At 38.1% G+C, this 26,000-nt stretch overlaps 1 protein-coding gene across 1 annotated transcript in view; it reads right to left on the reverse strand.

The window, feature by feature from the left end:
• Positions 1-6,556: 6,556 nt before the first annotated feature.
• Positions 6,557-26,000, reverse strand: part of PPM1D (protein phosphatase, Mg2+/Mn2+ dependent 1D) — a 52,258-nt gene continuing 32,814 nt past the window's right edge. The window contains exons 4-6 of the mRNA XM_036838312.1: positions 17,870-18,060; positions 11,813-12,055; positions 6,557-7,220 (exon numbers count right to left, since the gene is read on the reverse strand). Of these exons, the coding sequence (XP_036694207.1) occupies positions 6,663-7,220; positions 11,813-12,055; positions 17,870-18,060 (992 nt within the window). The 3' untranslated portion in view covers positions 6,557-6,662. The remainder of the gene's footprint in view (positions 7,221-11,812; positions 12,056-17,869; positions 18,061-26,000) is intronic.

The following is a 26,000-nucleotide window of genomic DNA, read 5'->3' on the forward strand; positions in this document are numbered from 1 at the left end:
GTAAAAACACAGTTCGAGTACTTTAAAAAAAAAAAATCATCATCAAGTGTAAGTTCATCAGTTGTTCAATTGTATCACTCTGGTTGGGGATGTTGATAGCAAGGGTGATTGTATATGTGTTAAGGCAGGCCGTATATGGGAAATCTGTACCTTCTGCTCTAATTTTGCTGTGAACCTGAAACTGCTCTAGAAAATGTCTATTAAAAAATTACATTTCTCGGGCTTCCCTGGTGGCGCAGTGGTTGAGAATCTGCCTGCCAATGCAGGGGACACGGGTTCGAGCCCTGGTCTAGGAAGATCCCACATGCCGCCGAGCAACTAGGCCCGTGAGCCACAATTACTGAGCCTGCGCGTCTGGAGCCTGTGCTCCACAACAAGAGAGGCCGAGATAGCGAGAGGCCCGCGCACCGCGATGAAGAGTGGCCTCCGCTTGCTGCAACTAGAGAAAGCCCTCGCACAGAAACAAAGACCCAACACACAGCCATAAAATAAATAAATTAAAAAAAAAAAAAAGACTATTCTTTAAAAAAAAAAAAAATTACATTTCTCTAAAATCCTCTAATTGTGAGGTAAAAATACATTAATTACTCACTCCATGGACATTCTCTTGTGCATTCATCAGGCTGAAACTTTTGAACACTACCATTTGTGGTAATAGCCTAAAAATTATAATTCTAAACTTCAGAATTGCAAAACCAACATAATCCAAGGTTATATCACCTCACATCTATTTAATTACAACACCTGGCCTGCCATTTGTCTGCCCTGCATATTACTAGATAACTGTGGTTTCTAAAACACCATTTCCCACATTTCTATTTGAAATTCTATGTATTTGTTTACTATCTTGGGTCCCTTCACCCTAACCCACAGATCTCTTTAGCCCACTCTGCTCATTCTCAGGCCCAGCAAACTTTCTGAAAATACAGTGATAATTTTTTTGCTTTGTCATTCTCCTGAAACTAGTATTTATAAAGTGGCCATGTAATTTGTCATCCTACCTAGGAAACCTTCATGAAATGAGGCTCTATTAATAATTAAACCAAAAAAATAAGGTAAAGTAGGACTGTCCCCGGCAAACCATGAAGTATGGTTACCCTTTATCTTTGACACATTAGTACTACTTTGTAACTGTTTTGTGCATGATTATATATTTCTGCATGATTATAATTCCATTGTCTATTTAGCTAAAATGTAAACTCTTTAACAGAAGGGATTATTTGTTTCATTTCTATTCTCCATAAGACTCTGCTCACTAACAGGAAAAATTACATGTCAGAACCCCAGTAATTTATCCTACAATTTGGAGCTGGTATTTGTAATTAAAGATACCAGAAAGTAAAACTATTAACAAAGACCAAAAATTAGTTTCATCAGCTGTTTTAATGATGGCCACGGCATAATTTATCTTCCCCTCATATACATAAACCTGGATAAAGATTGCTTTAAATCAGTGAAAACTGAATATGTAGTAACAGTTTTGAGAAGCTAAAATTTTAATATTAGGAAACATTTACAAACATTTATTTAGCACTATATACCTGCCATTGTAGTAGTATTATCTGCATTTTACAGGTGGGGACCAAAACTCAAAGATGTTAAGCCGTTTAGTCCCAAATTCAGGCAAAGTGATAGAAGTGCATGGTTCCTGAAGCCTCAGCTTTCTGCCTGAAAAAGAACCCCAAAGAAAGGGAAAGTACCATGGAGACTGTAGAGAGGGAGGAGCTCAGGAAAGCGACCCCACTGAGTACATTAGGCATGAATCTGATCCTAATCAGCATATTAAAGACTTTGAGAACTTAACTGGCAGATAGGTAACTGCCCAGGTCCCCAACTAGCTACTGGGTGATGAACACAAGGGACAGATCAAATTACACAATGGCAAAGGATTTGGAAAATGAACTGATATTGAAACCACAGACCACAGAAGGTGCGTTGGAATATGTGGCATTGAGACAGGAAGGGGGCAGGGCACAACCTTTTAAAGAATGACAGCCATTGAGGATGTGACATAAACTGGTTAGCACAAACTAGGTCCAAGATGGCAGATGATTGACTTCCGCTAAACCTTGAGCCTCAGTATATGCTCATTGTAATACGTCAGCAAGCTAAATGACACACCCACAGGCGCCATGACAGTTCCAAGGCCCACCATAAAAGGCCAAACAATGGGCAGTGGCCCAATCCCTGGAAATCCCCGCCCCTTCCCCAAAATAGTTGGAATAATCCTCCCACTCACTCACCTATGAAATTACCCACCACTATAAAAACTGACAACCCCACACCCTTAAGCCTCTGGCCTTCTGAGATGACCCACATTCAGTGTGTATCTCCCTGCATAAGCCTTCTTTCACTTTACTATGCCTCGCTCTTGAATTATTTCCTGCACGAAGCCAAGAACCCACACTCAGCAGCCATCCCAGGGACTTGCCTGAGACCTGGGACGGGACGGGACCATCCTCTTGTGCCCCACTTTCTTTCCTGCAACAGCATGAATTAACCAGATTGACTACCTATTAAAACAATGATCTCCATAAGAGCTAAATAAGATTGTCATAATATTCAGATGTCTAGGATAGAATCCAAAATTACATGGTATACAAAGAACCAGGAAAACCTCAATTTGCATGAAAAAAACAATTAACAGGTGCCAATACCTAAATGACAAAGAATAATATCTGACACTTTAAAGCTATATTATACAAATGCTCTTGCAAGCAACTGTGAACACTCGACATGAATGGAAAAACAGAAAATCTCAAAAAAGAGAAGATATAAAGAAGAACTGTAAGCAGATAGGGTAGGGGGTCCTTGGAGAAAGAGAACCAGGCCTGGCTTTCTTGACATAAGAGAAGCTATTTTGGCCTAAGCCATTTTGTGATCTAAGCCTGGTCACGAAGCTTGCCCTTGAACAGGTCTCAGTAATTAATGATATTAAGGGAAGTGAGGGAATTCAGGAACAGTGGAAAAGCAGTCAAGAAACAATAGTTCAGTGAAAGAAGTCCTAGTTCCTCCCCAAGGGGTGTACATAACAATCTGATACATGTCCTCTGATACATATCTGGTACAAATCCTTTCCGTGTCCCCCATTTCTTGTTTGTAGGAAATAGGCTTCATTCAGCCTCCTGACCTTCCCTGAGTTCCAAAGGGCAGTTTCAAACTGCTGCTTATCAGGGAAGGGGAGGGAAAGCAGAAACAAAGGGGGAGCAGTCAAGAAACGATAGTGCAGCTGTGGGGCAGGGTCCTGGTTCCTCCTCAAGGAATATAACAATATCTTTGAGTTCTGTAGGAACTATGGCCCCCACTCGGGTGGAGAATGGATACTTAAGGCTGAGCACAAGATTCCTTGAACACGGCTCTGTTACCTCACCATCGACCAATCAGAAGAAAGTCTGCACATGGGAAGTCTGATCCCTCTTCCCCAAATGATTCTCCCTTTAAAAACTTTCATGGTCAAGCAGAATCTTCAAAGTTGATTTTTGGACACCAGTCCGTCTTCTCCCTAGATTGCTGACTTCCTGAATAAAGCAACTCTTCCTTTCCAACCAACACTCTCACCTCTTGAATATTGGCTTTCCGGCGGCGACCAGCAGAACCTGAGTTCGGTAACACCACCACCTTCCTCCTGGGAGAAGAAGCTGGAGATTAAGTTAATAATTGATCATGCCTATATAATGAAGCCTCCATGAAAATCCCTGAACTGTGGGCTTTGGAGAGCTGCCAGACTGGTGAACAGACTCATGTGCTGGGAGGGGTGGTACAACCCAAATCCATGGGGACAGAACCTCCTACACTTGGAACCCTTCTGGACTTTCCTGATGTCTCTTCATCCAGCTGTTCATCTATATCTTTATTATATGATAAACCAGTAAACACATTTCCCTGAGTTCTGTGAGCTGTTCTAGCAAAGTATCAAAACTGAGGTGGTGATTGTGGGAATGCTGACTTATAGTCAGCCAGTCCAAAGAGTAGGTGACAACCTGGGAGATGCAGTTGGCATCTGAAGTGGGGGCAGCACCATGAGACTGAGCCCTTAACTTGTGGGATCAGATGGATAGTGTCAGACTGAACTGAACTGTAGGACACACAGTTGGTGTCTGCAGAATATTGCAGCATTGCTTGGTGTAGGAAAACCCACACATCTGGCATCTTAAGTATTATGAGTGTGAGTAAAGGAAGAAATAGTGTTTGTTTTCCATTCAGTGGACACGGTTAAGTAGTGGCATAGGTGAATAACATATCCAGAGTAGAATACGAAAGAATGAGGAGGCGCTGTGATGTACTGATGTGGAAAAATCTTTAAGAGAGAAACAGATGTATAGTTGCATGTCTATGCACAGATTTGTTGGCTACCCTGGGGACTAAGGTGAGGGTAGTTTCATTATGTACCATTTTATAAATCATGAATTTTCCATCATGCATTATACTACTGATGTATACATTATAGGCAAATAAAATTTAATAAAAATAATATAAACATTAAAACATTATTTGTTAATTGCATAACATCTTTAACTCGTTAAAGAAAAGGCCTAAAAACAGCCCTAGGTACACATACAAAAGAGCTCATTTTACCTTTTAGTTATATATCTCAAACCAAAAATGTTTCCAGTATTAGAGAGCTATTAGTATGGTATGGAACTGGACTCTATGGCACTATAAATGTGACCTAGGAAAGAATGCTATGACATTTACATTAAAAAATTGATCTGAAAAATAAAGATGGAAAAATTCTTCACAAAAAATTGACTCCAAAAATGTACGCTACTTGCTATATGTCATTACCTTGGAAAGATCTGAAAAACAAACTCTTTAGTTTTGAAAAACTAGCCAAAATTAATGTTTCACCTGAACCACTGGTTCTCAATTAATCCTTTTTTTTTTAAAGGGAAATTTTTATTTATTTATTTATTTATTTATTTGGCTGCATTGGGTCTTCGTTGCTGCACGCGGGCTTTCTCTTGTTGCGGCGAGTTGGGGCTACTCTTCATTGCGGTGTGTGGGCTTCTCATTGCAGTGGCTTCTCTTGTTGTGGAGCATGGGCTCTAGGCACACAGGCTTCAGTAGTTGTGGCACATGGGCTCAGTAGTTGTGGCTCGCAGGCTCTAGAGCACAGGCTCAGTAGTTGTGGCGCACAGGCTTAGTTGCTCCGTGGCATGTGGGATCTTCCCAGACCAAGGCTCGAACCCATGTCCCCTGCACCGGCAGGCGGATTCTTAACCACTGTGCCACCAGGGAAGCCCTCAATTAATCCTCTTATGGAAAACTGGTGTGCTTCCAATTGCACAGTTCCTAGCATACTGTAGGTGCATGGTCAATGTTGAATGCATGGATTAACTCTTCAATGTCTCATTTAGAGTCCTGTTCTAAATTAATAAATTTTAAAAATTTCTCTTTGTAGAACAATTTATCACACCAAAACAACATACTCTTAGTATTTTGGTATTAGTTCCTTTTAGTTTTTTCTTATATTACCAAATAATAGTTTTATTCATTTTTAATTGCTATGTAATATTTCATCAAACTCTTATAAGCCATAACTGATCTAACCATATACTTATTATTGTATATTTAGCCTGACTTGATGTACTCTAAGTTAAAATTAAAAAGTCAAGAGTGCAAAGATGAACATTACATGTATTTTAAGTTGTTACTCTAAAGCTTGATCATGGCCTGACAAAAAGTTAATATATACCATTAAAACAAACCAATAACAAAAATCCAGCAACATCAGTAACAGTTCACTGATTTTATTAGATGAACAAACATGTCCATATAATCAATGAAAACCATCGGATATATAAAATAATTTAAGAAATGTTGGGAATTAGCAGCACCATCCGTTATTGACATAGCAAGAAAAACTTCACATATTTTATGCAAACACTAGAAGAGGATATAACTACTTTTAAGACCTACTAATGCCACTGAATGTCTGGGATGATTGAGAAGGACATCTTTTTAGGCAAACCTACCTCCTTCTACTTCAAAGATTTGGTGAGCAAATCTGATGATTAATGTTTAGAAAAAATGCTACTGAATGAAATAGATACTGCATAGTATTTTAATTAGGACAAGGAGACTAAAACCCAGCTACTTTTGCATGGCTCAACACTTCTGCTTCTATGAAAAATTTAGTTCTGAATTATGAAATCAGAAATAAAGAATAATTTTTAAAACACTAGTTGTCTCTAAGAAACATTAAGTGGAACACAGGTCACTATGAAAATACATCACTTTTCCAGTTTGCTTCATAATTTACTTTAAAAAGTTGTGTAGTTTTCATCACAAGTGACTTATACAAATTTCTTAATAAGCATTTTTAAAAGTTTAAATGTATTTCTAAAATCTAATAGATTCTTTTGATTTTTTTTTTTTAAACCTTTAGCCCTGTTGTTACATTTACTGTGTATCAGAGTAAGAGACTGAGTTTGTGTGAAGGATACAAATTTACACACATTTTATAGCAACTTATAACCCTAACATCTACAAAATTCACATTTATAATACAGGCAAGTACAAGGCCAGGTTAAAACGGTTGAATTCCAAAAAGTCAAACTGTATACTATTTTTATTTTGTCCCCTTAAAAAAAGTTCAACTTCGGCACCAAATTCAAAAAGCCCTCTTAGAAGTTTGGAAAAAAAAAAATTCCAGATATATTTCAGCAAACACAAACAGTTTTCCTGTGCTGGTGAAGTAAAGGATTTCCAATTTTCTTCTGGCCCCTAAGTCTGCGTCGCATGGTAAGTTTAACAGAGTTCTTTCGCTGTGAGTTTGTGGGGAGGCTTGCAGGCTGAGCACCGCTACTTCGACTTAAACCATTTCGTCTATGCTTCTTCACAAGAGGGCCAGAGTTGGATTCTTCTAATGTCCTTTTGAAGTTTGTTGGAGGGGTTCTTTCAACTTCTTGAGCTTTCACTTGACCTGGGATCGACATCTTTAAATTTTTTTGGTCCACGATGGTGTTTGTTGAATTGGTAGGCACAAGGCCAACTGACAGGCTATTATTCAAAGAATCATGTATCCTTAAAGTCAGGGCTTTAGTGCAATTTTCTTCAAGTGGCTCTGGATCTTTTGAGGATATGACTGCAGCCTGGACATTCCCTCGAGCTATCTCAGCTGGGACTTCTAAATAATTCTCTGAGAAGGCATTACTACGAACAAGGGCAGGTATGTGGTCCTTAGAGTTCAGCCTTGGCCATGGGTCCTCCTCCAGTGACTGAAAAACAAGAAGGTAAACCAAGTAAGAACTAATTTATCCTAGAATTCAGCTTAACCATTGGGGAAATGAAAAGATTTCATTAGAATAAGTGACAAATTTGTTTATTTGGGGGGTTTATTTCCTACTTTCTATATTTTAATTTCTGAATATTCAGTAGTGTGGAAAATGTGAAGTGCAACATTAAAGCAACTCTGTCATAATGGAAATTCAGATTGTTGCTTTGCACCCATCTCCCAAACACTAGATGCTGTTCCGTTATTTGAGAAAACAGGACATATGGGAATGTACTGAGTATGGCAGGGGCAACTTTCAAAGATATAAGTGAGGGCTTCCCTGGTGGCACAGTGGTTAAGAATCCGCCTGCCAATGAAGGGGACACAGGTTCGAGCCCTGGTCCGGGAAGATCCCACATCTTAGTTGCCACGGAGCAACTAAGCCCATGAGCCACAACTACTGAGCCTGTGCTCTAGAGCCCGCAAGCCACAACCACTGAGCCCATGCGCCACAACTACTGAAGCCTGCACGCCTAGAGCCCGTGCTCTGCAACAAGAGAAGCCACCACAAATCAGAAGCCCGCGCACCACAACAAAGAGTAGCCCCTGCTCGCCACAACTAGAGAAAGCCTGTGCACAGCAACGAAGACCCAACACAGCCAAAAGTAAATAAATAAAATAAATTTATTTTAAAAAAAAGATATAAGTGAAAATCATATGGAAACTTTCAGGTATTGTTTTTTAAAAAGCTTCACAGGAGGTTCAGCTATGCACCACTCCTTTAGGTGTAGTGCCTCAGATCTATATGTATTCAGAATATCCTCCCATCTCCAGACAGATAAGAACATTCTTCCTATCAAATACAAATCTTCCAGTATAATATTTTAGAAAATCATTGTTTTAATACTTTCTCAAGTATAAATTTTTTTTTTTATAAATTTCATTCTTTCTTTCTGTTTTTTTTTTTTTTTTAAACCCCACATTTGTTTCTTTATTTATTTTTGGCTGTGTTGGGTCTTCGTTTCTGTGCGAGGGCTTTCTCTAGGTGCGGCGAGCGGGGGCCACTCTTCATCGCGGTGCGCGGGCCTCTCACCGTCGCGGCCTCTCTTGTTGCGGAGCACAGGCTCCAGATGCGCACGCTCAGTAGTTGTGGCTCACGGGCCTAGTTGCTCCGCGGCATGTGGGATCCTCCCAGACCAGGGCTCGAACCCGTGTCCCCTGCATTGGCAGGCAGATTCTCAACCACTGTGCCACCAGGGAAGCCCTCAAGTATAAATTTTAAGCATAAATACTATCTCTTGCCCAAGTGTGTAACATTTCCCTCAATCATTTCCTCTCTCAATCAAATCAAATTTATTAAAATAGTAATATATTCTGAAGAGCCCAAGTAAACCATTTTGTAGAATGGTAAACAAAGACATATTATCTGGTCGCCCTCTGATATAAAATCCCCTAGGAATAAACGCCTTTCGAGAAAGTGCTCTATAAAAAAGCATATTTATAAAACTAATGTTCCCTTCAACGTTTCTAGAATTAAAAAGAAAAAGGGAAATTGAAGCAATCAAAAGCATTTCAATTTAACCATGTAACATGAACATGCTTTACTGAAAAAAAAAATTAACTTTAGGTCCAATGGAGGCTAGAGATGAGAAACCCTAAAGTTCCTAATTTGGTACTGCCCCAAATAGAATGCTGCTTCCTTTTTTTTTTTTTTTTTTTTTAAAACTAAGAATATATTCTTCCTTTCTGGGGTCATTGGCTCATTTATTTATTTCACACTACATGGTTTACTGAAAGCCCAATTCTTATCTGTTTTAACACTGACTAGATGTTGGGCAGCAACCTTATTTCAAAATACCAGTGTTGAGAACGGATAACAGGACAGTCTCTGTTCTAGAATATTTACATCTGGCTTTCAATAATAACAACAACTTGTCTGTGAATTTATCCCCTCTACATTAGGTTGATTCCAATGCCTACTACCCTGATCACAAGCATGTTCTGACTGACCACAGAAAACTATATCTAGTCATTAGTAATTTTTGACTAAAAGTTCATCTTGGTTTACTATAGAAAAAGGATTTGCAACAAGACCAGGCAGCAGATAAATTCTGTAGACAGAAGGCTTCCTACTACCAAACAAGCACATCACTAATTTAGGCACAAGAAGAAAGGTACTAATCAAGCCACTTACAGAAATAGAACATATTGCTCTAGTTTATGCAACAATGCTAGACATTAGATGGAATTCCTTTACAAAAGAAAAACAATGGGATGATGTCAGAGTTAACGCAATTTATTGTAATTTCTGTTGTGCTGTGTCTTTTTAAATTCACAAATTATTATTCTGATACCACAGGTGCACGGCTTTTCTTCCCCCACTTTCTCCTTGAGCTTTTCCTTCTCTTTTTATTGGCATTCTGTGGGAATACATTGCATCTGTTAGCTCAGGCAACTGCCTAGACTTCTTAGACTCATCCCAGATTAATTACTACTGTATTGCTAAGCCTTCTTACCTGCTCATAAAACACTTGTGATATTGACAGGTTACGTCCTAAAAACTCACACTTTAAAAGTTTCACTACTTCAGAGATCGGCTTTCTTGAGAGCTCCATATATTTTACAATCCAACAGTAAACAACTAATTACAAATTGTGCCTAGAACACAACTGAAACTAAGTGTTAATCCTCTGGAAGAACTCTTTTCCTCATTCCTCCTTCCTATAGCTCTTGGCTTATTTAAAAAACAGCTAAATTTAGTTTTGCCCTAAAGAAAGGATAAAGAAATCTGTGCCATAGTAATATATCACAAACAGAAGTATTTCTACTATATCTGTCCGAAAACAAAGATTTGACTACCGATTTAGCTTACGATTCAAACAGAAGTTCACATGTCTATAGATAGATAACCTAGTCTCAAGTGCCTAGTCTAAATGTGGGTAGGTCTTAAAAACCATTCAAAATCAACGAGAATGTCATTTATATCTAGATGTTACTAAACATAGGATTATTGTAACAATGAAATACATCAGAGATACTTGTGAGTAGCCATGGTTAAGATAAACAAAACAAAACACAATCTTTGGGGCAGAGATTTGTCTTTATTTACTTGTTAGGGCAGAGCCAACAATACTGATTGTCCTGAATGGCTCTAAATATTCTTTCATATTTAGGTGGGGCCAGATGGTTAACAAACAACCACGCCTACATATAAGTCAGTGTATACATAAATCTCCTAAGCTGTACTTTAGTAAAATTGTTAGATCATTATTTTTCAGAATTTTGAAATATGTTTTAAAAATTATTTCTAGGTGCAATTTATGTACAATTTTACTAATGCCAATCCACAGACGGCAATAAGTTTTGAGATCAATATTAAGAGTATTTATTCCTATCACAGTATCTTCTATCCCCTCATCCTTACCTCCACCTTAAGGCCTCCTTCTCTGTACTGCCTAAAGTTCAGTTATTCAAATACAAACACATTAGGAAACACGAAAGTAATGAATACATTCAAATACAGAAACCAGCGAATTCTCAAATGAACATAAGCTCCTTCATAACACTCAAAAGAGAATGAAGAGACTTTAAAAGATTTCAATCTGCATTATTATTCAAGAGTTTTCAAAGCAAAGAAAGCTTTGACAAGAAATTCTTTTAAGAAAATAAGCATAAAATATTAATTTGTCAATTTCTAAATGAAGAGTCCATGTAAGGAAAATTAAGTTGCCATATATATAGTGAAGTAAAAGATAGGAAAGCGGTAATAGTAAACTTCCACGTACTCCATATAGGATCACAATACCCAAAATTAAATAAATTCTTTGTACTGTGTAGCTTTGAACATCTTAAAAAACTGCCTGAATACACAACATAAAATTCCACTGTGTTTCCCATTTTAATGGTCATTCTTCTGAAAACACATTCTCAGAAGGCCAGGTATATCAAAAGTTATCGATATTACTAATTATTAGCAGGAAAAAAATTGGGACGAAATCAGAAAAAGGGAAATACAGTAGCATTTAAACTTGTTTATTTCACAGCACATCTTAAATTCATTCAATATTAATATGGATAAGAAATAGGAATGATGTTTCTTATCCATGTTACTAGATAACCAGTTCTAAAGTCTGATATCCTAAGGTCCAGTTCACTCTTGATTCTGTATGATCTTATTCAAACTGCTCAATATCTCAGTCATATTATCTATAAAATGGAATAACATCTGCACTATTTAGCTTTCACGGTTATGAGGTTCAAATGAAATACCACATATGGAAGTGCATCACAAAAAATGCTTAAAAACTTTCATACTATCAGAAGGGAATCAGTAAGTTCCAAATATTAATATGGTTAATATTCTTCAGGGGGCATATCTAATCACTTTTCTATTAGGTGCTCTACATACAGCTGGCATTCAGTATAGTACCTATGTGCAGATGGCCTACTGACAGTAAGTTACATGACAAAGATCTATCACTTTCTTGACTGTAGCTCAAATCCAAAATTCTATTATATAAAGAATCTGAAAACTGTTTTCAGGTAATACTAACCAGAGAAATTCTATTACAACTTAAATACTAGAGAACTGTGTACCTTGACTGGTGGTGTAGAACACGGAGAAGGAGTCATCACGCAGGTTTCTTGACTATTATAGGAAGGGCTATCAGTCAGGTTCAGATAGAGCTCGTCTTCATTGGTGAAATCTCCCTGAGTGCCCACTCCTGGAGAGATGCAGATTACTATGGCACTAGTATTATCTGCTCGAAGCATACGCTGCCTCCAGCGGCCTAGAGCTCGATTCACAAGCATTTTGGCACAAGACTGTCCATGCTCACCCTGTATTTAAAAGAATAAGAAGGAAGATAACAACTCAGACCTTGTTGCCACGACACCTGTAGCAAATGAAAACTCACGTGTTCAACATGGCCTACATAAATAATTAAAATTTCAAACTTTACCCACAAACCCATAACTATGCTAAAACAGTATTGCTCTAAATTTAAAAAAATACTAAGACAAGGTCTTATCCTGTGGTTAAATTTCACCTGTATTTTTATCTTTTTGGTAGCAAGAAACTTGGTCTTCATTGTAAACTTACTTAGGAAAAGTTATACAGAAGTTATCTAAAAAGGGGAAGTAAACATCAAGTTATTATAGATAAACAATTCACAAATGAAATAATCACACATGGCAAAAAAAACTCATTGCAAAGGGCCAATTTCCTCCTAAAATAAGAGCTTCTGCAAATCAAAGACAATCCCAACATAAAAACTGTCAAAGGATATGAACAAAATTCAGAGACAAGGAAATAAAAATGGTCATTAAATATATGTATACATATTGACATATATATATATATACATACATAGATATATGTATATATTGACATATATATACATACATAGATACATACACACATAGCCATTTATAGATATATAAATGGCTAATGTCACTCATATGAAGAAAAAAGCAATACAATAAGTGGTTATAGTATAGAGATCAAATACATACAAACAGAAAGAGTAAAAAACAAAACAAAAAAAAATTAAATGAACTTGTGTTATACAAATAAATGTGGCTTGGAATAAAACTTACAGCATCATACATGGATTTAATAACTGCTAAGTTTCAAAGAACAGAAAAGAAAATGATGTGCTCCAGAAAAGAACTACTTATCTTAAAAAATACCTCTAGAAATAACTGAATAATGAAAATGAGTGGAAATGTTTGAAAAAGAAATGTGTCATGAACTATACGGGGAAAAAATTTTTAATTAATATGTTACTTTATGTAATGTAATAAAATATATTAATGTCACAGGGAGCTCAGCTCGGTGCTCTGTAGTGACCTAGATGGATAGGATTGTGGGGTGGGGGGAAGGTCCAAGAGGGAGGGGATATATGTATACATATAGCTGACTCACTTCATTGTACAGCAGAAACTAACACAACATTGTAAAGCAACTATACCCTAATTTTAAAAATACATGTATTAATGTATTATAAGTACAAAATATTAATGTACTATAATGTATATATAATGTACTACCGTACTATAAGCACTTTATTAAAAAATATATAACATATATGTCATTTAACTGTCAGCTATATGCCTCAAGTTTATATATTGAAACCGGATAAAGAACTGGGCTTTTTTCATTCTTTCCTTGGGAAACAGGGAATCATTTTTATTTGGGATTGCCTGATCTTGGTCATATTACAGTATTCCAACACATTAATGATGGCAAACTGCAAAAAACTCCTCTCAGCTGCTTTAAAATCTTAATATTAAGCCATCCTTTCATTCGCAAGAAAAGTACCACTTTGTAAAGATGTTTTTAAACATTGCTTTCCCCCCCCCTTTCTAATATGAAAAAATATGCACTTCACAATTGATGAAAGGCAGCATTAAGCTGTAATTCATGAATCTATTACGTTCCCCAGTGTACATGTTGCACCACTCTCCAAATACTAGCTCACTGAGAACTCACTGAAGGACTCCTTTACCTTTCACTTTTTCAGTGTACCTGTTTCCCTCCCAGCAAAGCTCCATAAAAAAGAAATCTACATAAGCCATTTCTACTACCTTACTTGCATTTTCCCTCAGCTCACGGATTCTGTTGACTCGGGCCGCCCTTAATACTGTGTCCTTTTCTTCCACCCTACTGTCTCATGAGGTGATGTCATAAATTGTCACAGCTTTAACTCCCGTTAACACTGAAGTTAGCATTTCCAGGCATTGCCTTTCAGTAACTGCCTACTGAAAATATCTATCTAGATGAACCAAAGGCACGTCCTATTCAACACGCCTATATGAATTATCCCTCCCTCCCCCCAAAATAATGTGTTTCTTCTTGATAACAGCTTCCAGCCACCACTAAGAAATTTGGGTGTCATAATATTCTCCCTCCTTAAAACCCAAGTTCTGTCAGTTCTACCACTTATGTATTTTTTTTAACGTCTACATTTCTATTTACTTACTTATTTACTTATTTATTTATGGCTGCGTTGGGTCTCCATTGCTGTGTGCGGGCTTTCTCTAGTTGCAGCGAGCGGGGGCTACTCTTCATTGCGGTGCGTGGGCTGCTCATTGCGGTGGCTTCTTTTGTTGTGGAGCACGGGTTATAGGTGCGTGGGCTTCAGTAGTTGTGGCACATGGGCTCAGTAGTTGTGGCTCGCGGGCTCTAGAGCTCAGGCTCAGTAGTTGTGGTGCATGGGCTTAGTTGCTCCGGGGCATGTGGGATCTTCTGGGACCAGGGCTCGAACCCGTGTCCCCTGCATTGACAGACGATCTCTTAACCACTGCGCCACCAGGGGAGTCCCATATTTCTTTTTTGCTTGTATGTGCATATGTTTTTTTTTCTTTTTTTTCTTTAATCCATTGCTGCTTTAGATCAAACGTGCAAAAATTTTCATTTGGAACATAACAGCAGCTTCCAAAGAGGAAGTCTAATAGATCCATTAATAAAAATCAAATCAGGGACTTCCCTGGTGGTCCAGTGGTTAAGACTCTGCACTCCCAATGCAGGGGGCCGGGGTTCTATCCCTGGTCAGGGAACTAGATCCCACAAGCTGCAACTAAAGATCCTGAGTGCCACAACTAAGACCGGGTGCAGCCAAATAAATAAATAAATAAATAAATAAATAAATAAATAAATATTTTTTAAAAAATTAAAATCAGGACTTCCCTGGTGGTGCAGTGGTTAAGAATCCGCCTGTCAATGCAGGGGACACGGGTTGGAGCCCTGGTCCGGGAAGATCCCACATGCCGTGGAGCAACTAAGCCCATGCGCCAACAACTACTGAGCTTGCGCTCTAGAGCCCACGAGACACAACTACTGAGCCCACATGCCACAACTACTGAAGCCCTCATGCCTAGAGCCCATGCTCTGCAACAAGAGAAGCCACCACAATGAGAAGCCCGTGCACCACAATGAAGAGTTGCCCCCACTCACTGCAACTAGAGAAAGCCCGCGCGCAGCAACAAAGACCCAAGGGAGCCATTAATTAATTAATTAATTAATAAAACTAAAATAAAATCAGATACTGTCAATAGGAATCAACATGTGAACAGAGGCAGAGACAGACCTTATAAATATGATTCCATTCATCAAAATTCACCTTTTCTCAGGGATTCTTCACCAATCACTCACTGCTGACACCCATTCTCTTTCATTGCCAACTTTGCATCAGTTTAATTTAGTAAGGGGCGAGACGTTTTTCCTACACCTCCTAATAAATAGAATTCTCACATCCATTATCATCTGCCCTCTATTCCACCCTGCCATGGGTATGCTTTCTAAAATGCGTATCTAAAATGCAGCTTTTCAATACTCTCCACTACCTGACTATTAAGACTTAACTTCATAACAGACCATTCAAAACCTTTTTGCCTCCTGTCTTCCAATCACATCAAGTTACTTGTGAAACCTGAATGTGCTGTACTTGTCTCTTCTCTCTGACTTTACACATTCTATTTCTTTGCCTGGAAAGCTTCACTCTCCTCCCTTCATCTCTACCTGGTAAATTCAACTCCACCTATAAGACCTGCTCAAATACCACTCTCATCCATGAAACTTCTTTATGCAGTCCTCACAAGTTTCCTATCTTCTCCCTCTCAGTTCTCAACACTTGTTCTAAATATTGTTAGATGAATGCTTCCTTCAGTACTCATTCTAAACACCTAAGTGTTTATGAATAGGTTCTCCCAACCCAATAAAACTGGCTTTTGGCCTCATCATGCCACTGAAATGTTTCTCTCTTTCTCTTTCATCATTAAAGAATTCTAAATCCAATAGACATGGGAATTCCCTCGCAGTCCAGTAGTTAGGACTCCACTCTTTCACAGCCGAGGGCCCAGGTTTGATCCCTGGTAGGGGAGCTAAGATCCTGCAAGCCGGCGTGGCAAACAAACAAACAAACAAAATCCAATAGACAAAACAGTCTTTATTTTATTTAATCTTTCTTTTACATCTGACATCACTGACCAAATGCATCATGCTAGCCCCAAGTTTGTAAAATTGAATAGATACATGACTCTTATCTTTAAACAACTCACAATCAAATGGTACTGATAGCTATCTATATATCCTATTGGTAATAATATGGTAAATGCTGAGCAAGGACCATATTCTATTTATCTTTGCTTCCTTTGTACCTAGTGCCTAACATGTTAGTTGAGGGAATGAATGGAGACAATTTAATTCAAGTTCTTTCATGTTGCCTCCTTATCGCCCCAAAATATAGCTTTACCATTCCTCCCATCTTAGAAAAAGATCATCTTTTCCAAGGAGCCATTGATTCCAGTTACTTCGATGTGCTCTGGACCTTCATTCCATCAATATCCCTTATTTCTCTTGTTCTGTCCATCTTTCTTGTAAGACTATAAAACTGCTTTCAAGACCCTCACTATCTTTTCAAGCTAACAATGGCACATTCCCTTCCTGAACACTCTCTACATCTATTTCCTAGGCTCACAAAGTACTGTTTCATCATCACTCCAACCTGCTAGCTAATGCCCTCATCACTTCAACCGAAACTCTTCATCCTTGAAGGTCACTAATAATAAAAGGTCCTAAATATAAAACCCAATACCCTGTTTTCATCCATCTGCCTCCACTTCTTTGTGGAATTTGACATTGCTGGCTACTACTCCAAAACACTCTCTTTCCTTGCCTTCAATAACACTGCACTTTCCCAAATCTCCTTACTTTGTCATTGCTCAGAATGAAGATCAATTTTTAAGCAAGCCAGGAAGGAAAGAAAAGAATTTTCTCATTGATGGTTGTTTCTAGGTTTGCAATTGACTAAAACAATATAGGTGACATAGAGTTACCACATGACCCAGGAGTTCCACTCCTACGTAGATACCTGAGAGATCTGAAAACATGTCCACACAAAAACTTGTACATGAATGTTAAGAGCAGCGTCATTCAAAATAGCCAAAAAGTGGAAACAACTCAAGTACCCATTGACTGATGAATGGATGGATAAATAAAATGTTATATATCCATCAATGGAAAATTATTCAGCCATAAAGAGGAATAAAGTACTGATACAAGCAACATGAATGAACCTTGAAGACATTATGCTTAAGTGAAAGAAGTCAGACACAAAAGGTCACATATTGTATGATCTCATTTATATGAAATATGCAAAACAGGCAAATACATAGAGACAAAAAAAAATTAGTGGTTGCCAGGGAACAGGGGTGATAGTGAATGACTGCTAATGGTTATGGGGTTTGTTGGGGGCAGTGATGAAATGTTCTGGAATTAGTGTTGAGAGTTACATAACTTTGAGACTATCCTAAGAACCACTGACCTGAATACTTTAAAAAGGTAAATTTTATAGAATGTGAATTATATCTCAATTTATAAAAAGAAGGATTGGTGAGGGTTCCATAGGCCAGGAAGTCAAGGGCTGCTCATAATGAAGTCAGTGGTTGTATGTTTTGTTATCTAGTTTCATTCATCTATTTCCTGTCTTGTTCCCCTAATAAGCTGCAGAAATCTATATTTTACTTTCTTCTATAGCCAGGGCAAGTGCAAAAATCTACTCAAGGTGAACATCCTTAGTTCATATTCAAGACCCCTGACAAAAGTACCAGAACAATGTGTAGATAATAATATCTAATTGAGTTACTTCTCACCGTCAAGTATTTTTTCTCCTCTTGGTCCTGGCACATTGAGATGGCATCTTGAGGTGGAATCATATTCCAAAGTCCATCACTCCCCAAGATAATATACTTGTGCTTCTGGGGATCAAGAGTATGGACACTTGTGTCTGGTTCAGGTGACACCACAAACTCACCACTGAAGAAATCATAGCTCCACAAATCACCTGGGGAGCAGGAGGCAGAAAAAGCAAGAAGTATTATTTGCAAGCTAGTAGTATCACATCAACAGATCAAAGAAGAAAATCTACATGTTCATCTCAACAGATGCAGAAAAGCATTTGATAACATTCAAAATCCATTCATGATTTAAAAAAAAAAAATTCTTAGCAAACTAGAAATTTGAAAAGGTAACTCCCTTATAAACCTGATAAAAGTATGCCTTCTATCACCACTTCTCTTCCAATTCTATACAAGGGATCCTTCTCAACACAGTAAGATAATAAAGATAAATGATATATGTGAATTGGAACGGAGAAAATAAAACTATCATTACTTGAAGATAATTTTATTTCTACATGGGAAACCAAAAAGAAATTAGATAAATTATCAGAACAGGAACACTTAGCAAGGTTGTTAAATACAAACCCAATATATAAAAGTCAGCTGCATCTCTATATAATAGCAAGAAATAGAAAATGTAAAATTTTAAACAATTCCATTTACAACAGTGAACCAAATATCAGGTACTGGGAAATTTAACAAAAGGTGTGCAAATCTTTTATGGACAAGATTATACAATTAGATTCCAAAGACTATCTAAATAAATGGGGAAATAAACTATAATCAAAGATAGGAGGAGTCAACATTATGAAGATGTTACTTCTTCCAAAAATAACCTATAATGTCAATGTAATTCCATCCAAAATCCCAAAAGGACTTTTGTAGAATTTGACAAGCTGATTCTAAAACGTATAAGAAGGACCTACTCTATAGCACAGGGAACTCTACTCAATACTCTGTAATGACCTACGTGAGAAAAGAATCTAAAAAAGAGTGGATATATGTATAACTGATTCACTTTGCTGTACAGCAGAAACTAACACAACATTGTAAATCAACTATACTCCAATAAAAATTTTAAAAAATATATTTAAAAGTAGAAAAAAATAAAATGTATGGGGAAGAGCAAAGGGCCAAGATTAACTAAGATAACTATAAAAAAAGATAAAATGTGGAGACCTTGCTCTACAAATAATAAGAGTCCTACTGGCTAACTGAAAACCTCCTGTTAGCCCCCTAGGTCAAGAAAATACCTACATCAAAACTGAAAGGATGGGGCTTCCCTGGTGGTGCAGCGGTTAAGAATCCGCCTGCCAATGCAGGGGACACGGGTTCGAGCCCTGGTCTGGGAAGATCCCACATGCTGCAGAGCAGCTAGGCCCAGGCGTTACAACTACTGAGCCTGCGCTCTAGGGCCCGCAAGCCACAGCTACTGAGCCCATGCACCACAACTACTGAAGCCTGCACGCGTGGAGCCCATGCTCCACAACAAGAGAAGCCACTGCAATGAGAAGCCCATCGACACAACTAGAGAAAGCCCGCACGCAGCAACGAAGACCCAACGCAGCCAAAAATAAATAAATAAAATAAATAAAATTAAAAAAAAAAAAAAACTGAAAGGATGGGTGCCAGTCACTTGGAAGAAAATTCCAGAAATAAAAATAAGCATTTTTATGCTTTTAACCTACCATATGACTAGCCTTTGGAGATCAATAGTTCACCCTTTCAGTGAGCCAGTAAAAGAAGATTCTTACATAATTATCTTCCTTCTTGATTAGCTCCACATAAAACAATGCCTAACACTTCCGCTTTTTAGACGCATTAGATGTACACCTCAAAATGTTCAACATAAAAGAAGCTTTAGTCGACTCGGGTCAACTAAAAGATCAATAAAACTGAAATAGAAAAAAAAATTTATAGAAACCATCTACTCTTTCGTGATACATAAGATAAATAAGTAGGACAATATAAACTCTTTTGCTCCCAAAAACAGGAAGGAGGAGACAAGAAGGAGAAAACATTAATTTCTGCCTCTTTTGTTTGTTGTGAAATACTTTGGGAAAAGACCTAATTAAGAGCAAAAGGTTTTCAGACAAGAGGATAAATTGTTTTTGCCACTGTTAAGCAGGTCTGACTTTTGCTAAACAAGAGGAAGCTCTTTGTCCTCTCCTTTCCTTATTTAAACGTCACCATACCTCTCATCAGAAATACTGGCCAATTCAAATATGCTCAGAATCCAAGGAAAGAATACTTCAAATCAATTACTCCACTCTGAAATAGCAAAATTCACTGCTAAATCAGCCTCCTGAAAGGGGCAATTCATCCTTCAGAGTAACAAAAGAGAACACATATGACCACTAAAAGCTAATTATAATCCAGGTCAGCTCACAAAGGCACATTTATTTCTTTATACCAGTAAAACAAAACTCCCTGGTTGATGAAACTATAAAAATGAACGTGGATGGAAACAGATAAATTGTAAGATAGCAATTACAGGGTTCATATGTGATGCTAAAAGCTTTCAAAAGCAATTTCCCCCCCAATATTTGAAATTAATATTGCCACTCCAAGTAAAAACATAAATTTATATAAAGCAGAATCCCTAATATGTCTCAACTTAAAATCTAGGTTAAAAAAAGAAATTCCAATTTTCAATCTAATGCAAACTATATGACCTCAAAGAAGGGTCACAATTTCTCATATATAAACTAACATTAATATAGTTAAAAATCTGAAAATATTTTAAAATAAGTTACTTGTTTATTTCACATGGCACGAAAACCAAAAGATACAAAAATCTCCTTTCCCATTCATGTCCTTTCTGGTTCTCCACTTAGGGAACAACTACTGTCCTTATGTATCCTTCTAGAGATTTCTATGGATATATACCCAGTATATATGTATACTCCTTCCACAAAATTGTCCTCTCAAGCTTGCAACTCCCAAATCACTAGCCCCCAATATATTGAAATCTCTTTTTCTTCTCACTAAACCTCAATACATTTCCAGAAGAAAGGCGCATTTCTCCCAACTTAAATTTCTGAAACTGTTTTTTAAATTAATTAGTTTATTTGTTTGTTTATTTTTAGTTTTTGGCCAGGCCATGTGGCATGGGGGATCTTAATTCCCCAACCAGGGATTGAACCTGTGCCCCCTGCAGTGGAAACGTGGAGTCCTAACCCCTGGACCGCCAGGGAATTCCCAAACTCTATTTTATTTTTTTTGTTTGTTTGTTTTTTTCATAATATTTACTGGAACTTCCCTGGTGTTCCAGTGGTTAAGAATCGCCTTCCAATACAGGGGATACAGGTTTGATCCCTGGTCAGGGGACTAACATCCCACATGCTGTGGGGCAACTAAGCCCATGCACCGCAACTACTGAGCACGTGAGCCACAACTAGAGAGAAGCCCGTGCGCCGCAACAAGGAGCCTGTGTGCCGCAACGAAAGATCCCACATGCTGCAACAAAAATCCCATGACTAAGACCTGACGCAGCCAAAAATAAAAAATAAATATTTTAAAAAATAATAATATTTATTATTATCTTATTTATTTATTTATTTAGGCTGCACTGGGTCTTAGTTGCAACATGAGGGATCTTCAGTTGTGGCATGCATGCAGTATCTAGTTCCCAGACCAGGGATCAAACCTCGGCCCCCTCTTTGGGAGCATGGAGTCTTAGCCACTGGACCAGGAGGGAAGTCCCCCCAAACTCTGGGTTTTGAATGCGATTGCACTGAACCTATAGATCACTTCAGAGAGAAATGCCATCATAACAATATTATATCTCCCAAGCCAATAACATGGTGTATCTCCTATTTAATCTCCTGAGCATAAGGATATTCTCCTATGTAGCCACAGTCAGAAAATTTCATGTTGATCCAGTATTGTGTAATATAAAATCTATGTTCTGGGGCTTCCCTGGTGGCGCAGTGGTTGAGAATCTGCCTGCCAATGCAGGGGACACGGGTTCGAGCCCTGGTCTGGGAAGATCCCACATGCCGCGGAGCAGCCAGGCCCGTGAGCCACAATTACTGAGCCTGTGCATCTGGAGCCTCTGCTCCGCAACAAGAGAGGCCACGATAGTGAGAGGCCCGCGCACCGCGATGAAGAGTGGCCCCTGCTCGCCGCAACTAGAGAAAGCTCTCACACAGAAACGAAGACCCAACACAGCCATAAATAAATAAATAAAAATAATTCCTTACTATTCCATGTTAGAGCTTCAACACTTAAAAAAAAAAAAAAAAAAAAAATCTATGTTCAAATTTCCCCAGTTATCCCAATAATGCCTTTTTTTTTGGGCCACACCACGTGGCTTTCAGGATCTTAATTCCCCCAAGAGGGATTGAACCCAGGCCCCCTCAGTGAAAGTGTCAAGTCCTAACCCCTGGATCACCAGGGAATTCCCGCAATAATGCTTTTTTAATATCCAGGATCCACTCAAGGATCATTCATTACATTTAGTTGTCATATTTTTTAGTCGTTTTTAACCCAGAACAATTCTCTAGGTTTTGTGATTTGTTTTTGTCATTCATGACACGGACAGACAATTGTCAAGAGAGTCCAGGCCAGTTGTTTTGCAGAGTGACCCTCAATTTGGATTTGTCTTGACTGCTTCCTCGTGTCCGCAGGCTAGATATAAGGGTTTGTGTTCAGGTTAAACTTTTTTTTTTGGCCAGAATACTAAATTGCTGAAGTCATAGCCTTCTTAGTATGTCACATTAGGAGGCACAAAATGTCAGTCTGTCCTATTATTGGCGATGCCAAACCTGATCATTCAGTTAAAGTGCTGCCTACCAGCACTGTAAAGATGCCCTAAGTAATCTGTACAGTGATAGTTTGAGATTGTGTGAAATATTCTATTCCTCACCAAAATATGCCACATTTTAGCATTCATTAATGATTCTTGCACGAATCAAGTGTTATTGTGATGGCTGTAAACTGATGATAGAATTAGAACACTAACTACATTTATTAGTTGTCTTTTCTAAAGAAGAACTATCCATTTTTCTCTCTACCTCTTTATAATCTTTTTGTATCAGTATGGACTTAGGGATTCTTTTTTCCTCATTATGTTATAACTTATTCCTGTTATTGTTTTGATGCTCAAGTTGCTTTAAATTTGCCGGTAAAAGTCCCTAGAATTTGAATTTTTAACAAACTCACCATATGATCTGTATTCATAGCTAGATTTAGGAACATAAGATAGAGCCAGTTCCCTTATTTTGCCAGTTCAGGTAATCTACATGGCTTTACCTGAGATCAAATGAGTAAGAATCAGAATTGAACTAAGTATTTTATTATTGGCCTAGTGTTTGTACACCATTATAGGATCACAGGAATGTCATTCCTCTATATATTGAAGGGAGGGGCCTTGAACATTGTGGCAGAGGTTGGTTGCCTGCTCAATGGCTATTTCCCTTTTGTTTTCAGTAGGGGCACTGGAGTGATACCAGATGAGAAAGAGGCCTTTCTTCTGGTTTCAGTATGTTCTCTGCTTGCTGCTGGGGCATACTACAGCCAGCAATGTGCAGGACACCTAGTGGTCCTTATCCCTAGGGAATTTCAACATGTCTCCCCACCCCACCCTGCCTCCAGCTCTGTGAGTGGCTTCCCGTGGAGAGCTTCCCAGCAACTTTTGCCTCACCTAATCCATTCTCAAAACTGCAACCAAAATCATCTCTTTAAAACACAAATTTAAGATTGACGGTGGTGATGGCTGCACAACAATGTAAATGTACTTAATACCACTGAACTGTATACTTAAAATGGTTAAGATGGTAAATGTTGTTATATGTATTTTGCCATAATTAAAACACACACACACACCCCTACCTAGTTATATGTTTCCCACCCCAACTCTGCAATAGTTTACTCTTGCATAACTCTTAACCACAGCCTATAAAAATGCAGTATTTTCTGACTTTATCTATGCCTTTTGTTCCCATATCTTTGTTCCACCTAGCCTTCATCAGAGTCCCTTATATTCACCATGCCTCCTCCTATCACAGAGCTGTTCACAAATGCAGTTCCTATGCCTATAACACATTTTCTTCCTCTATTAACTTTTAGTAATTCTTAAGACCTCAGCTCAAACATCACTTCTCTGGCCTCTCCGGTTAGGTAAAATACTCCCATTTTAAGTTCCCATTAACAGATATACAAATAGTTAAGAGTTGTAATGTTTCCGTTCTTTTTGTGATCATTTGATGAATGCCTCTCCCCTCTCTAAACTGTAAGCTTCCATGAGGGCAAAGACCCTGTGCTTGGCACATACTGCACTCAAATATCTGTTCAATGAATAAATGAATTGCAAGACTCACATGCAATTCCATTGGGCAGCCACTAGGAGGCACCTTTGCTACATTTGCACTCAGGTAATTCTGATCTTCATCAGTACAAATTTTGATAAGTAAACTTCTCTCTTTCCCAAAAAACTGGAAGAAAAATGACTATAAACCATAAGAGTGGTGCTAAATTCTATAATTTAATTTACTATGGGGCCAATAAGAATTACCATGCAAGAAGTTAAACTTAAAAAGAAAGCTAGAACTTAAATAGTTCCTTTTTTCCCCCAAGTGCCAAAATAAAGACAGGAAAAGTAATATGACAAAGCATTTCTTTCAGCTTAAATGTTCAAATCTAAAGGATATTCTCTTTTAAATGCTGTACACATTAAACCTATATACAGTGCTGTATGTCAGTTATATCTCAATAAAGTTTAAAAAAATAAAAAGATATTTGAGAAAATTTGAGAAAATATGTGATAGAAAAATAAAATCAAGAGAAAAAGCAGATGCAATTTTTTTCCATTACTAAAGCAATACCATCTCTCCCATGTCTTTCTATATGAAAATATTCATTTATTTCCATATATTTGTTTACAAAATTATGTTAAAATAATGTAATTGTCATAGGAAATTACTATAGCAATTGTATTTTATCTCTTACATGGAGTTCTCCCTGGTCTAGAGGATCTTTCCCATCAACTGTTATTATTTCTTCCCTTTTTAAAATAACAGTAGCAAACCCTCTCTTGATGCTATTATTTCTACTCCAGCTAAAGCCCCATCTCTTCCTTCCCCACCTAGGAAGAGTGTCTAAAACTTGCTATATCAAAATTTCCCCTTCTCACTCTTTCTTGAACCAACTCCAGGCACGATTGTGGTCTCAATATCCACCAAAAGCTACTTTGTCAAGGTCACCAATGACTTTCACATTGTTAAACCCAAAGGTCACTTCTCAGTCTTTCCTTTACCTGAACTATCAACAGTATTTGAAATATTTTTTTTTTAATTGAGGTATAACTGACATATAACGAAATACCTTCTTGAAACAGTTTCTTCTCTTAGCTTTCAGGACACTCTCCTGAACTTTCTTGTATTTTACCTGTGGCTCTTTCTCAGTCTTGTTTTACCTGTTCTTCCATTCATGCCCCCACCTCCTAACAGTGACAGTATCTCACGGATCAGTCACTGGACCCTTCCTTTTTTCTTTTCTTTTTCCCCCCCTTTTCTACCTACACTCAATCCCTTGATTCAGCCACAGCCTGATATCTCTAGCCTAGCCCTCACCTAGTCAATTTTCATAACCAGAAGCCCAATAGATATCACCACTTTAATGTCTGATTAGCACCTTGAAGGTAAGTTGTCCAAAACTGAACTGACCTCCCCCTGCTACATATACTCTGGTCTTTGCTACATCAGTTGATGGCAACTCCACCTTTCAAGCTGCTCAGTTAAAAAAAAAAAAAATCATGGGGCTTCCCTGGTAGCGCAGTGGTTAAGAATCCGCCTGCCAATGCAGGGGACACTGGTTTGAGCCCTGGTCTGGGAAGATCCCACATGCCGCGGAGCAACTAAGCCCGTGCTCCACAACTACTGAGCCTGCGCTCTAGAGCCCGTGAGCCACAACTACTGAGCCCACGTGCCACAACTACTGAAGCCTGTGCACCTAGAGCCTGTGCTCCGCAACGAGAGAAGCCACGGCAATGAGAAGCCTGCGCACCGTAACCAAGAGTAGCCCCCGCTCACAACTAGAGAAAATCCCGCGCACAGCAACGAAGACCCAACGCAGACAAAAATAAATAAATAAAATTAATTAA

Source organism: Balaenoptera musculus, chromosome 20, assembly GCF_009873245.2.
Source record: "Balaenoptera musculus isolate JJ_BM4_2016_0621 chromosome 20, mBalMus1.pri.v3, whole genome shotgun sequence".
NCBI classification, from domain to species: Eukaryota; Metazoa; Chordata; class Mammalia; order Artiodactyla; family Balaenopteridae; genus Balaenoptera; species Balaenoptera musculus.